The sequence below is a fragment of the Podarcis liolepis genome (genome assembly GCF_965112155.1).
Source record: "Podarcis liolepis genome assembly, chromosome: 6".
Taxonomy (NCBI): domain Eukaryota; kingdom Metazoa; phylum Chordata; class Lepidosauria; order Squamata; family Lacertidae; genus Podarcis; species Podarcis liolepis.
The window spans coordinates 91,810,163-91,823,922 of record NC_139559.1 but is presented as its reverse complement, the minus strand read 5'-3'; the positions used below and the strand labels follow the sequence as shown (position 1 = coordinate 91,823,922).

The window sequence follows — 13,760 nt, the reverse complement described above, 5'->3', positions numbered from 1 at the left end:
TAGTATGAAAAATAAACTAAAGAGAGCTCACAGCTTATCAGTCCTTGTGTCTAACATTTATGGCAGCAATTTATGGCAGCAATTCAGCCTGATTTGGCCCTCCTGGTCTGATTTCTCTTACATATTTCTTGTGGTTAGCTAGGTATTTAAGTAAGTAAGAAAGATATTTTGCCTTCGTGAAAGAACCACCTATTTATCTCGAATTGCTGCCATTAGTCAGCTTCTTGCTGAACACCTTAGAGCTCAAAGATGGAGGTGAATCTTCACCGTTATTAATAACAGAATGAACCTGCTCATAAAAATATCCTCTGAAAGTGCACGTTAGGCAAAACATCACCTGTATGAGCTGCATTGAGCTGCGTTGAACCTGAGCCAAGCTTCACTGTGAGGTATTGTTCTCAGAACCAAAGGGAACTGCAAAACATGAACATATGGATCCATTTGCTTAGCTATGTCTTGTCAAATAAGATCAGTCTTTTCACCCTGCAATTAGCACTCTTCCCATCATCGTGCCTCCGTGAGCTAGCTTTGTCAGGAAGGCAGAATGGAGCCCAATAGGGGTGACAACAGAAGATGCTCTGGGCATTATTGACAAATTAAAACTTAACAAATTAGGATATCCAGGTGGTATCCTCTGGATAATTCTTAAAGAGTTTCACAAGGGATCATGGGGAAATCCAGGAAATTACACATCAGTTCATGTTTGTTTGAGGTAAATTGGTGGAAAGGTTACAAGGCTCCCATTTCTTTCAACGTAGACTCTAATTGTATATTGGCCCGGATAAGGACACACTTGGCTTCCCCCATCCATCCTATATTTGAGAACGATTCCTGAATCAGATTGTGTCCTAGCATCAATTTCCAATTAATGTACAGTCTTTTGTCTGGATTCCACTCTACCTTTTCTGCCAAGATGGCAGAGAAAGACATTAATTTCAGAGTCAAAATTACTGCTTTATTCTATACAACTTCTGCAGCCAAGTAAAACATAACAGACCCACCGATGATGCCAGCTAGAGCAAGTATGTATCATTAAAATCATTTTGCTCTTTTTGTTTTCTTGCCCGCAACAATTCTCTCTGTGTTAATAAACTTAACAGCAGGTCTGATCGGAGAGGCTGCTAACTCATCTACTCCCTTCCCACATTAATACTGTTGTCCCTTTGGTCAAGTCTCTGTGCCCTTACTTTTGCTCTTTTGAGGTCATGGGTGGTTAGAGACTGGAAGGTGGCAGAGTTTCATTTGATATCCTAGTTAAACCTTTCATCGGTGCAGAAAGCCCCTGTTGCTCTTTCAGCCTATTAGGTAGTGGCAGCTATTGATTTTTTTGATATTTTATGGTGAATTTAGCCTCAGTGGCAAAACTGCAGCAACTAAAGCCCTATGCAGCTGTTTAAATAGCGTGTGTGGCAATACCATGGGGGGCATGTGTTTCCCAGTGCCCCCATTGACTCTGTTAAGAGCTGAGGCTCAGTGCCTGAAGCAGAATTCTTTGTACATTCAGCTGAATGTGCTGAGAATCCTTCCCACAACTGGGAATCCTGCACGATCCTGGAGGGGATTCCCAATTGCATCCAGACCCCCGTGTGAAGAAACCCCCTTAAAACCTTCCCACTCAACAGGCATCTGTGATCTCTCCGACGCATTCCTTGAACTCCTGAATAGGCCTTAGCCATCCTTCTAATCTAGGTTACCAAGTCATTGTTCCGAAGTCAGTGCCAGTTTAGCGAGAGGGGTAAAAAGGTAAAGGGACCCCTGACCATTAAGTCCAATTATGGACAACTCTGGGGTTGTGGCGCTCATCTCAGTTTACTGGCCGAGGGAACCGGCGAACCGCCAACCTTCTGATCAGCGAGCCCTAGGCTCTGTGGTTTAGACCACAGCACCACCCGCTTCCCTTCAGCAAGAGGTGTAGAGACTCTCTAAAGGACAGCATGAACATCAAAGAAGAAGAAGAAGAAGAAGAAGAAGAAGAGGAGGAGGAGGAGGAGGGGGAGGAGGAGGAGGAGGAGTTAGGATTTGATATCCTGCTTTATCACTACCCGAAGGAGTCTCAAAGTGGCTAACAATCTCCTTTCCCTTCCTCCCCCACAACAAACACTCTGTGAGGTGAGTGGGGCTGAGAGACTTCAGAGAAGTGTGACTGGCCCAAGGTCACCCAGCAGCTGCATGTGGAGGAGCAGGGAAGTGAACCCAGTTCACCAGATTACGAGTCTACCGCTCTTAACCACTACACCACACTGTACTGTGACAGAGAGTACTCTTTAATAGGGGAGGGGAAAAAACTGGGCTTCAAGGAACTTTCCAATGTAGTGCTGTGCAGAAGCTGTGAAGAAGACCAGAAGGTACCCGGAACTCTCTTCTTCAAATACAGGCACACCAAAGGAGTAAGTGCATTTCAGATGTGTGGTCTGCCCTTCATTTTTGACTAGAAACCATAGTCATTCCCACACTCCTGATGGTGAAACTGGAAGTGCAGCAGGGTTTCTGAACTAGAACTGGGCTCGTAAAAAGCAAATTGTGCTCTTGGGGCAATTGCTCACTTTAATCTTCTGATGGGGTTTATCATTGCAGCCAACGACACGTAACTTTTCTTTATAAATCCGCCAGTGCTATAGACTTGCAAATGGTTTTAACTGGTAGTTTTTACTGATGTTTTTACCTGCCTTGTTTTATGTTTATTTTAGTTTGTATTTGATTGGCTTTTATTGTATGCTGCTTTTATTTTTTGACATTGCTACCAGCTGTGTCATAAGTACCATTTGGTGCAAAGACAGGATACAAATTCAACAAACCAATAAATTAAACTTCCTGTGGTGGGAACCGATAACAGTATCTTTATCCCATAAATCTATCTAGGTCCAATTTAAGGCGCACACTGTAGACTTAAAAAAAAGGAAATGTCATGTGCAGATGAGACAAGTGTATTTTTTGGAAACACGTGTACCTAACAGGTATACTAATTAGAAAGGTGGGGTTGATGGTAGCTCTCTATCAAGTGTCCATTTCATTGCAAAGCATCATGTGTGAAGAGACTATTTATTTTAATTTATTTTAAAATGCAATTTCCAAAGAAACCTTTCTTATATTTGCAACCTGCCCATATAGAGGTCTCCTGGTCAACCTCCTTCCCACCCCCATTGAAGAACCCAACCAAGTCTATGCCTGCTTTGCATCAGCAGCCTTATGGGACATTGGCCTGAGCGTGTTAGATGCTTAACATGGGCTAGCTTGTCTTTGTGAATTGGCCATCCTTTTGTGGAGTCAGGTTAATTGGAGCCTATTTCAGTGGAAGAGGTCCCAGAGCTGTACAAGCGAAGAGAGAAAGGCCGTATGCTCATTTGGGTCATCAGGGGTTGTTTTTCGTGCTGCTGCTTGCTTCCGTGCTGGAGTGTTGGTTTTGCAGATGTGATGGAGAAGAAGACAGAGGGTTGTGTGGGCTCCACAAAGCTTCCGCCTTGTGAGGATTGTGGTTGCCAAGGGAGCCTGGAGTATTCCCGGGGGACCTGCGTTATTCTCCTGCTCCCTCTCCTGTCTTCCTTTCCACCCACCCTTCCACACCTTCAGAAGATTCTGCGACTCTGCAGCATGGCTGCAGCAAAACACATTTCCTTTGAATAATGCATCCACGCCCCCACCCCATCAGCCTGTGTGTGTGTGTAAAAGAGAGAGAGAATGAATCCTTTGCCTGCTGAAAGTCAGTGCACAGTGAATGTGTGGAATTATAAGCATGTATTGAAGAGACAGGAGAGAGGTTTGGTTCGGACAGCAGGAAGCCAGCAGCCCTGCCCTCTGAATTATGCACAAGGTCTTACTTTATCGTTCATGCTCTTCCGAATCCCTTGGACCGCAAGCCAAGGTTTTCGGCTTTCAAGCTTGGCTTTCGAAACCCTCCTCCTCTCGCCTGCCTTTGCCAAGCTTGCCTGTTAGCTCCGCTTCAGCCCTCCCACCTGCGCAACCCACATCATTTAAAGTTGTCCTTGGAAAGCTGCGGTCAGCAAAGGTTGCCGGGAGGGAAGGGATGAGTTAGGAAAACATCCTCCCAGCAAATGAGTAAAATAGCCATAAGTTAAAAGGGGAGGCATTGTCTCTTATTTCATACTCCTCATGTGTTCCACCCACATTTGCAAACTTAAGTCTGAAGGAAGCTGAGAATGAAAGGGGTGGGGGGGAGTCAGGCAGCAAAGACCCCCCAATACCCCTTCCCCACTCCCAGAGGACTTGCATTTATTTTATTTTATTTAGTGTATTTTTATTTTTATTTTTTTAAAAAAATCTTGGTTTACAAAAGTATGAGCAGTGTCTCTTTTTTCTTTTCCAAGTAACATTTTTACAGATCAGTTTCGTTTGTTGAGACATTAGTGCTACAATAGGAAGAAAAGGGGGAAAGAGGTGGAGGGTGGAAAGGCGAGTAGGGGTGGGCTCAGGTGGCCATGTTTCTATTTTACTTAATATGTGTGTGGGGTTTTGTGTCAGCGTTGCTTGTGCAGGTTCTCTGCTATCTGCTTGTGTTCCTTTGGTGGTGAGAGAGGTTGGGGTTGGTGTAGGGTGTGGTTGTTCTTTTGTGATTAACTGTGGTGAGCTTTGTTTTCATGTGTGAGTGGGGTGTGTGTGTGTTTTGGATTAGGTTAGCCATATTGATTCATATGCTGTTGGCGGATTCTTGTCATTGTCTTGTTGGGCTGTGTATGTGATAAAGGGGAACCATACCGGGGTGAAGGCGTCTTCTTCTATTTGTCCCCGTGCCAGTTTCAGTTTATTGGTTAATTTTTCTAGTAGGGCTGTTTCCCATACTATTTGGTACCATTGGTCCATTCTTACTCCTGACAGGTCTCTCCAGTGTTTGGTTATGATTATTTGCACTCGCTTGCGGTGGGTTTCGAGTGGGGAGGAGCTTTGAGCGAGTCATTCCTTGGCTTGATTTGTTAACAATGAGGCGTGGTAGGCATCGGTTGGCTTTCAGGGGGTGTCAACAGCCTGATGCAGGCTTCCTCTGAGTCCAATTTGCACAAACACACATAAACAAGCTTGGAGAGTTGGGCAAAGGTCCTTCTTTCACCTGAGCTCAATCCACTGCGGTATAGAGGTTAAAGGAGATTAGATTAGGACGAGGGAGACCTGGCGGAAAATTGGAAAACAGACAAAATACCAGAATTACTAGAATGGAGAGCCTAAATTTGCGAATTTGCGGAAATGGCAAAGTTAACAGCATCAATTAGAAGTTGTCCTAATCAAAAATTTTATAAAGAGTGGGAATGAGTAAAGGTCTATATGAAAAGAGTTGGTTTTGGAGCTTCAAAATTAATATGCAATAGATTAAAGGGCACAAGGAGTTAGGATAATATCATAACAAAGATGGAACAACAAATATAAACAGAAGGTAACGCAACAAAAAAAAATAACAGTATGGGTGGAGGGAAGCAATGGGTCTTGGGGGAGAGAGATGAGGGAACTAATTGAAAAATGGTTAAAGATATATATAGGATTTAAGAGATTGAGAATAAGGAGTTAAAACAAGGAAACAAACATTCAGGAATATTAAAATAATAGAATCTGAGAAGAGATTAGTCTAAATGAAAACATGAGACTCAAGGTTTTACCATTTATGATTTTATTTTGGATGTGAAGTCTTTATTTGTAAAGATTGTACACTAAATGAATAAAACAATAAAATGCATAAATAAATAAATAAATAAATAAATAAATGGACCAGGGAGACCCCAGTTCAAATACCTGGCTATGAAACCCAGTGGGTAATCTTGAACCAGTCTGCCAAACCTGCTGTGTTGTAAGAGGAATCACGTATCCTGCCTTTTGCCCCTTGGAGGCAAAGGTGGGCTGGGAATCTAGTAATGAATAAGTAAATACAAACCCCTGGCAATCGCTTTCAGCTGACCTGCTCTGAGCTCATTGCTTCTCTCTCTCCAGATTCACCTGTATGGGTTTTCTCCTTGCTTCCCCCGTCGCAAACTAAGACAGCCTTCTTCCCACCCCTCCGCGCCATGGCTGTGTCATGCAGTATACAACTCAGTGCTGTAGCGCTGCAGAAAGTCTTTTTCTAACAGGATCTTGGTCTCCTTCCTGCCTCTACAGGGAATTTGCCAAAGAGCGAGAGAGAGTGGAAAATCGCCGGGCCTTCATGAAACTGAGGAGGCAGCAGCAGATTGAACGGGAGCTGAACGGCTACCGGGCTTGGATAGATAAAGCAGGTAAAGTAGATCTGGGGTCAGGATGTGGAGCCAATCCAGCTGTCAGCTTGGAACAACAGCAAACCGTCAGGAGAGAGCCAGAGCTGCCGACGACTGAAACCTGTGTACACGGCCCATGCCCTTCTGTGCCCTGAAACTGCCTTCTTTTAGTGCGCAGTTTGCAAAACCATTTTGGGAAATTTAAGTCCTCTTAATGGGGACGTGGGTGGCACTGTGGGTTAAACCACAGAGCCTAGGGCTTGCCGATCAGAAGGTTGGTGGTTCGAATCCCCACGACGGGGTGAGCTCCCGTTGCTCGGTCCCTGCTCCTGCCAACCTAGCAGTTTGAAAGCACATCAAAGTGGAAGTAGATAAATAGGCACCACTCTGGCGGGAAGGTAAACGGCGTTTCCGTGCGCTGCTCTGGTTCGCCAGAAGCGGCTTAGTCATGCTGGCCACATGACCCGGAAGCTGTACACCGGCTCCCTCGGCCAATAAAGCGAGATGAGTGCCGCAACCCCAGAGTAGTCCGCGACTGGACCTAATGGTCAGGGGTCCCTTTACCTTTACCTTTAAGTCCTCTTAGCAATATTACAGTATATCTCTTTTTTTTGAAAAGTTTTTATTATTAAAATAATTCAGCATTAATACACACTTATTGCGAATATACAAGCATACAAGCATACATTTCATACAATCCTTAAAAATATTTAAACATACCTACACTCAATCCCACAGATAATTCCTTTTCCCATCACCATCCACCACCCCTCACCCCACCTTTGAGTTAGACTTCCAATCTACTCAATTGCATTCTCATTAATCTGGAATCAAAGCATTAGCTTAGTAGTTCAAATTAAAACGTGAAGTTAATTCAGAGCTCCATCCTATCACTGTTCCTCTGCCCCGCTGCCCCTTAGGATTTCTAGATCACAATGCTGCTGAAGTCATAGCTGGCAGAATTGCCCCTTGTTTGCAACTCTCAGTGGCGCAGGAGTCTTTCCAGGGTCTAGGTTTGGTAACCCATACTGACTGCTCCCTAGTCCTGAGACTGTTCCACCTGACTTTCCCTCAGGTTCCTGCATCCCTTCCCCTTCCGTGTCTCTTCCCTTCAACTAACCTGCCTCCAGGTTACCTGTCCCTTAGGTTTCCCATCTTCCGGTGCCTCCTTCAGTCAGTTTCCTTGGCCTGCTTTGCACAGCAGCTCCTAGTGCCTGTTGTGTCAACGATCCTTTCTCACCTAAACTTCTACGGTGAATACTTTGTTGCTGAGAAGTTGGAATGTTTGTGGACATTCCATAGATTTGTACTAGCTCGTTCAACAAATGTCAGAGGCTTCACTGCCAGAAATGCAATACCACGTTGGTTGCCACTGAAGTTTTGTAGTGTGTGGAATGCAGTTATATTGCAAGCCATAGACGTCTACTGGATACAGTTTGGAACATAGTGATAAAACTCTTCCATTTTCGGTCACATTCTGTGAGTTTCTTGAAGTTTTGTTGTTTGAGGGTGGCTTTTTTAGTTTGTTGGCTGAGTGCTCCCTAACTGTACGCCTCTTGCGTAGGAGTGCACACCTGCCTTTTGTTTTCTATGTTGCTCAAATATGCTGTGCCATTTTTAAAACTATATCTTCAGCTTAAAAGACATTTGGAATTCACATAAAACCTACATAACATGCTCTTTTTTAAAAAAAAAAGGAAGAAAGAAATACGCAAGTGAACAAGATTCTTTTTCTCCCCACAAGGTAGAATAGATGTGGACAAATGGTCCTACCACAGCCATGATGTGATTAGTCTCATATCGCCAAATAATATTGTCCCTTTTGTTTTGCTGATTAGATGGTTGACAAATATATTCCTAAACTTCTTTTATTATCTTTTTGCATCTTTACATAGAGGAAGTCATGCTGGCTGAAGAGAACAAGAATTCTGGCACATCAGCATTAGAAGGTAAGTGGGGGGACGCACCCTGAAATTTGATATCCATGGGGAGATGCAGAATGCTTCTTCGGCCTGCTGCTTTTTCCACTAGGCTACTTTCCCCACATACGGGTGGCACTGTGGGTTACACCGCAGAGCCTAGGACTTGCCGATCAGAAGGTCAGAGGTTTGAATCCCTGCGACGGGGTGAGCTCTCGTTGCTCGGTCCCTGCTCCTGCCAACCTAGCAGTTTGAAAGCACATTGAAGTGCAAGTAAATAAATAGGTATCGCTCCGGCGGGGAGGTAAATGGCATTTCCGTGCGCTGCTCTGGTTTGCCAGAAGCAGCTTAGTCATGCTGGCCACATGACCTGGAAGCTGTACGCCGGCTCCCTTGGCCAATAAAGCGAGATGAGCGCCGCAACCCCAGAGTCGGTCACGACTGGACCTAATGGTCAGGGGTCCCTTTACCTTTACCTTTTACTTCCCCCACATGTACAGCTGTGCTGCCTTGGCAAGTTGGGAAAAGTGGGCGGGAATGGGTTGCAAAGAAAAAAATGATGGGTCGGGGAAGGGTTAAGCCAAAATATGTTGGGCGTATTGCAAAAATCAGGAACTTGTCCTTTCCCCATGTCATCTGTGAGACGTTTCTCTTTTTTGCCCTTCATTCTTGGATGTGTCTTGTTTATGGTGTGTCTTTCTAATAATAGCATATTAACATGATGATTTTTTTTTTTTTTTTTTTTGCCTTTCCTACACCCTTCCTAGTTCTCAGGAGGGCGACCATTAAAAGGAATCGGACAGAAGTCATGAATCGTGACTCCAGCGATGAGCGTGTGGATATCTCCTCTGTCGGTAAGATGCAGACATTCAATGCCTGTCCTGGGGCCTCTTGCTCCAAACCCAGGTCTTCATTCATCTAAAGACACCACTTTTGTGCCTCTGACCAGTGGTGAACGATAATACTGCTCCAAAAGGGGTGAAACTGCAACACCAAAATGAAATCAGAAGAAGCATACTCGGAGTCAAGTGTGAATTTCATACTCTTTGTTCAGCTCATAGTAGCAATGAATGAAACATTCCCCAAAATGTCTAGCTATATATACATTATTTACACAATGGTTAGCATGGTTGGCTAATTCCGGGCTGCTCCTGTAGGCCAGTCAGGTTGTGGATTCACTTCCTCCAGAAGCCTGATTGGCTGCTCCTGCAGACCAATCAGTTTGCTGATTCACTTTACCCAGGAGCCTGATTGGCTGCTCCTGTAGGCCAATCAGGTCACTGTTTCACTTCCACCTGGAGCACAATTAGGTGGCTTCTGCAGACCAATCAGACTGCTGCATTTTGGATCCTATTGTTCTAGGATTCAGCTCAGTACATAACAAGCAGGGATGGAAGTTTAGGGTCCAAGATCAAGGTTTCGGGACATGATCCAGCCGGGCAAAACCACTTCAGGGTGTGGGCAGGTGAGAGGCATGGCCTGCAGAGGGGGGCGTGGCCTGGACAGCATTCCAAGGGGAATATTCCTATGCAACTCTTAGATGTTCAAAAGCCCCGTTCTCCTTTGCGTGTGGACTCACCCTAGAAAGAAGCGTTGGCACAGGATCATCCAGGATTTTGTGACTCCTTCAAGTGAGAAGCAGAACATCTCATTTTCATTCTGTTATCTTGGGGCTGGCAGGAGGACATGCCTTCGTTCTGGAAGAGAGGCACAGAATGAGGGAATAATTGCAAACCCTTGATTGAAATAAGTTAACCGCGCCATGCTTTCCAGTAGCTGCCCCCGACTTGATTAACACAGAGAATAAACAATTTCTCTTGCAGTTTTGGGAATGGTGTGTTACGGGCCTGATGCTATAGATTTGCAACCTTGGACTTTTATTTTTTTTAAACTATTTTTGTTAGGCAGTTCTCAGCATGGGTATTGCTGCAGAGTATAATAAAGTAGATGTTTTTGTCCCAATATCTGGCGTACCAGAAAAGGACTCAGATTCTGCATTGCCTTGATAATTGGCACTAGTATTCCTTTGGGTTCTTTAGCTTGGAAGTTTGCAGTGTGATTTATTCTTCGCTCTTTGGAATACTGTGTGTATAAACATATGACGGAGATACTATCTCTGTTTTGTAATAAATACATGGTTTTGGCGATTAACTGCATCCTTCTGGGAATGAGAGCGATAATGTCTGAAGTGCTGTTTAATGCTTTAAAAATCAGCTTATTCCCACACACACTTGAGCTTTCAGGATGAGTTTCAGACTAGTAATTACTCCTTTAAAAAAACCACAGGAAATGATTGTATGCATATAGGGAAAGGTCTCACAAAGCTCAAGTTGACCAGACTCTGCTGGAGGTGGTATTTAGGGGTCAATATGAGCTCAGGTAGCTTGCTGAAATTCATGGCTCCTATGGGCTCAAACAAATGTTAAACCCTAAAGCACTGAATGAGTAGAAGGTGGATTCTAAAAAATCATAATTTTGTCCTCATTAATTGATACATACACAGACCAAAAGGAGGAAGCATCCTGTTCCCTTCTGTCCAAGAGAGGGCTATCATACAGAGCTGTTCAACAGTGGAATTTGCTGCCAAGGAGTGTGGTGGAGTCTCCTTCTTTGGAGGTCTTTAAGCAGAGGCTTGACAACCATATGTCAGGAGTGCTCTGATGGTGTTTCATGCATGGCAGGGGGTTGGACTCGATGGCCCTTCTGGTCTCTTCCAACTCTATGATTCTATACAGCCAGATCTAAATTTTGCCCAAGCTTGTCTATAGCAAGTGAGCAGGGAGGGAACAGGATCTGACCGTCTTTATTTTAGCTGTGGCTTGAAGCTTCCTGTGCCTGACTTCATATGAATCAGATCAGAAGAATCTTTATTTGATCAGCCACTAGCCATAGCAATAAAATAAAATAAAATAAAATAAAATAAAATAAAATAAAATAAAATAAAATGTGCCGAAGATAGAGTTAAAAACTTAACTATACAAAGTACATTTTGGAGGTTTACATCCAATAGTAGATCTTATTCTAGTCTAAAAGCCTTGCAGTTTTTGCTGTCACCTGATCATCTTGATCTGCTAAAAGAAAGGACACAATAGAGATGGTTGAGTCAGCCGACATGGACAATAGTAGAAGGGTAATAACCTCCCTTGGGGACGCGGATGGTCGACAGTTCAAATCCCCGCGATGAGGTGAGCTCCTGTTGCTTGGTCCCTGCTCCTGCCAACCTAGCAGTTTGAAAGCACATCAAAGTGGAAGTAGATAAATAGGTACCACTCTGGCGGGAAGGTAAACGACGTTTCCGTGCGCTGCTCTGGTTTGCCAGAAGCGGCTTAGTCATGCTGGCCACATGACCCGGAAGCTGTACGCTGGCTCCCTTGGCCAATAAAGCGAGATGAGCGCCGCAACCCCAGAGTTGGCCACGACTGGACCTAATGGTCAGGGGTCCCTTTACATTTTAATAGCCTCACTCCTCAAATCTTTATAAAAAGTGCAAGTCACATCAGCCACTGACTCAGTACTGCCATCTCCACATGGACATAACCGTTTTTTCTGGTGGAGGTTTTTGAAATTGACCCTCAACTACAGCCGAAGACAGTATATTCCATTTTCGAAAGTGAAAGCGCGCCTGTATTTTGGAATGGTTAAATTTTGCAAATAGGGTGCCAAAGTGTCAAAATGACTAGGTGGAAAATAGTCATACCATGGACAAAATTTCCTTAGCATCGCCAAATTATTCTGTCGCTCGATATCGTATAGGTGCTGTCTAATTAAATTGTTTGCTTTACTGAAGCCCAGTGTCAATAACTGTTGTGGTGATGAACTGGAAAAGTAAAGCTTTCGGTTGACAATTTTAGTCCAATTTTAGACATTGTGTATGATATCAGGTACAAGAACAGTGGGCACACTTTGCCCAAAAAGTCCTGGAGAGCCAACCTCCAATGACTGGCAGGCCTGAATAGGCCCAACCCTGGCCTACAGCTTCACAGTACTTCCTTGCATCCATAAAGCACTGAGACAGCAAGGAGTTTGTCTTTACTTTTGTGAAATGTCCTTGCACCATTTATCTCTATTGACATCTCCTGTCTTTCTTTTCCATCCCGTTGCAGGTACCCCCCTCGCTCGGGCCAGCATCAAGAGCGCCAAACTGGATGGCGCCTCGTACTTCCGACACAAGGAGCGGCTCCTGCGCATCTCTGTCCGCCACATGGTGAAATCCCAGGTGTTCTATTGGCTCGTCTTGAGCATCGTGGCCCTCAACACGGCCTGTGTGGCCATCGTCCATCACAGCCAACCTCCTTGGCTCACGCACCTCCTCTGTAAGTGACGGGGTTCTGTGTCATTGATGCCTCGCTAATGCGGCAGCAGCAGAAAGTGGAAGAACAAACCCTTCCCTACAGCCAAATGCATGTGTGAGCAAGGGCATGTTTCTTCCAGGAAAATTCAGGCACAGGGCCAGTGTGGTGTAGTGGTTAAGAGCGGTGGACTCGTAAACTGGTGAACTGGGTTCGCTTCCCCACTCCTCCACATGCAGCTGCTAGGTGACCTTGGGCCAGTCACACTTCTTTGAAGTCTCTCAGCCCCACTCACCTCACAGAGTGTTTGTTGTGGGGGAGGAAGGGAAAGGAGAATGTTAGCCGCTTGGAGACTCCTTCGGGTAGTGATAAAGCGGGATATCAAATCCAAACTACTACTACTACTACTACTACTACTACTACTACTACTACTATTCTTCTTCTTCTTCTTCTTCTTCTTCTTCTTCTTCTTCTTCTTCTTCTTCTTCTTCTTCTTCTTCTTCTTCCCTTCTTGGTTCTATCTCTTCAAGGAACTGGCGGCTCCCAACCAGTCTTGGCTGCTTGTGGTGCCTGATCCTGTTCCGACACAGGTTTCAATCAGAAATATAGCCCAGTGAAGTTGTTTTGTTCAAATAAAATGGCACAAGGCAGGATAAAAGTCTCCTTTTCTAGCTGCATACAGTGGTACCTAGGGTTACATATGCTTCAGGTTACAGACGCTTCAGGTTACAGACTCCGCTAACCTAGAAATAGTACCTCAGGTTAAGAACTTTGCTTCAGGATGAGAACAGAAATCGTGCTCCGGCGGCGGCGGCAGCAGGAAGCCCCATTAGCTAAAGTGGTCCTTCAGGTTAAGAACAGTTTCAGGTTAAGTACAGACCTCTGGAATGAATTAGGTACTTAACCCGAGGTACCACTGTATTTGATAGTTAGCATGCACCGCAGTGGTGAGTGTCAAAGAGCACTGGCTGCTTTCAGAGATTTTTTTGACATGATGTAAATGTATTCACATTGTTGTTTGGCACGTTCGTTTCTTTAGCTGCTCCTTCTGTGCACCATGTTTTCTTCTTTCCCCTCACTGCCCTCAACCACATTTACTCTCACTGCTGTTAATGTGAGTGGTTTTGTGGATGATGTCATGATGCGTCTTCTGGTGTGGTGGACGCATCATGGATGCCTCAAAACCAAAACATGTGGGCCAGCATGATGCCCAGAGAAAGCAGCAACCAGGAGAACGAAGGGATGCTGAAAAGCACTGAGACAATGTGAATGCTTGGCATAGTTAAGTTGTTTTCTTCTTTTGGTTAATTTGGCAGCACGGAATGCGATTGTTTCCGAGCTAGTATTCGAAACCGGCGAATATT

The 13,760-nt window shown here is 44.6% G+C and overlaps 1 protein-coding gene across 1 annotated transcript in view; it reads left to right on the top strand.

Moving 5' to 3' along the window:
• Positions 1–13,760, top strand: part of CACNA1E (calcium voltage-gated channel subunit alpha1 E) — a 479,552-nt gene that overhangs the window by 326,600 nt on the left and 139,192 nt on the right. The window contains exons 10-13 of the mRNA XM_083509855.1: positions 6,094–6,209; positions 8,084–8,137; positions 8,875–8,961; positions 12,211–12,420. Coding sequence (XP_083365981.1) covers positions 6,094–6,209; positions 8,084–8,137; positions 8,875–8,961; positions 12,211–12,420 — 467 coding nt within the window. The remainder of the gene's footprint in view (positions 1–6,093; positions 6,210–8,083; positions 8,138–8,874; positions 8,962–12,210; positions 12,421–13,760) is intronic.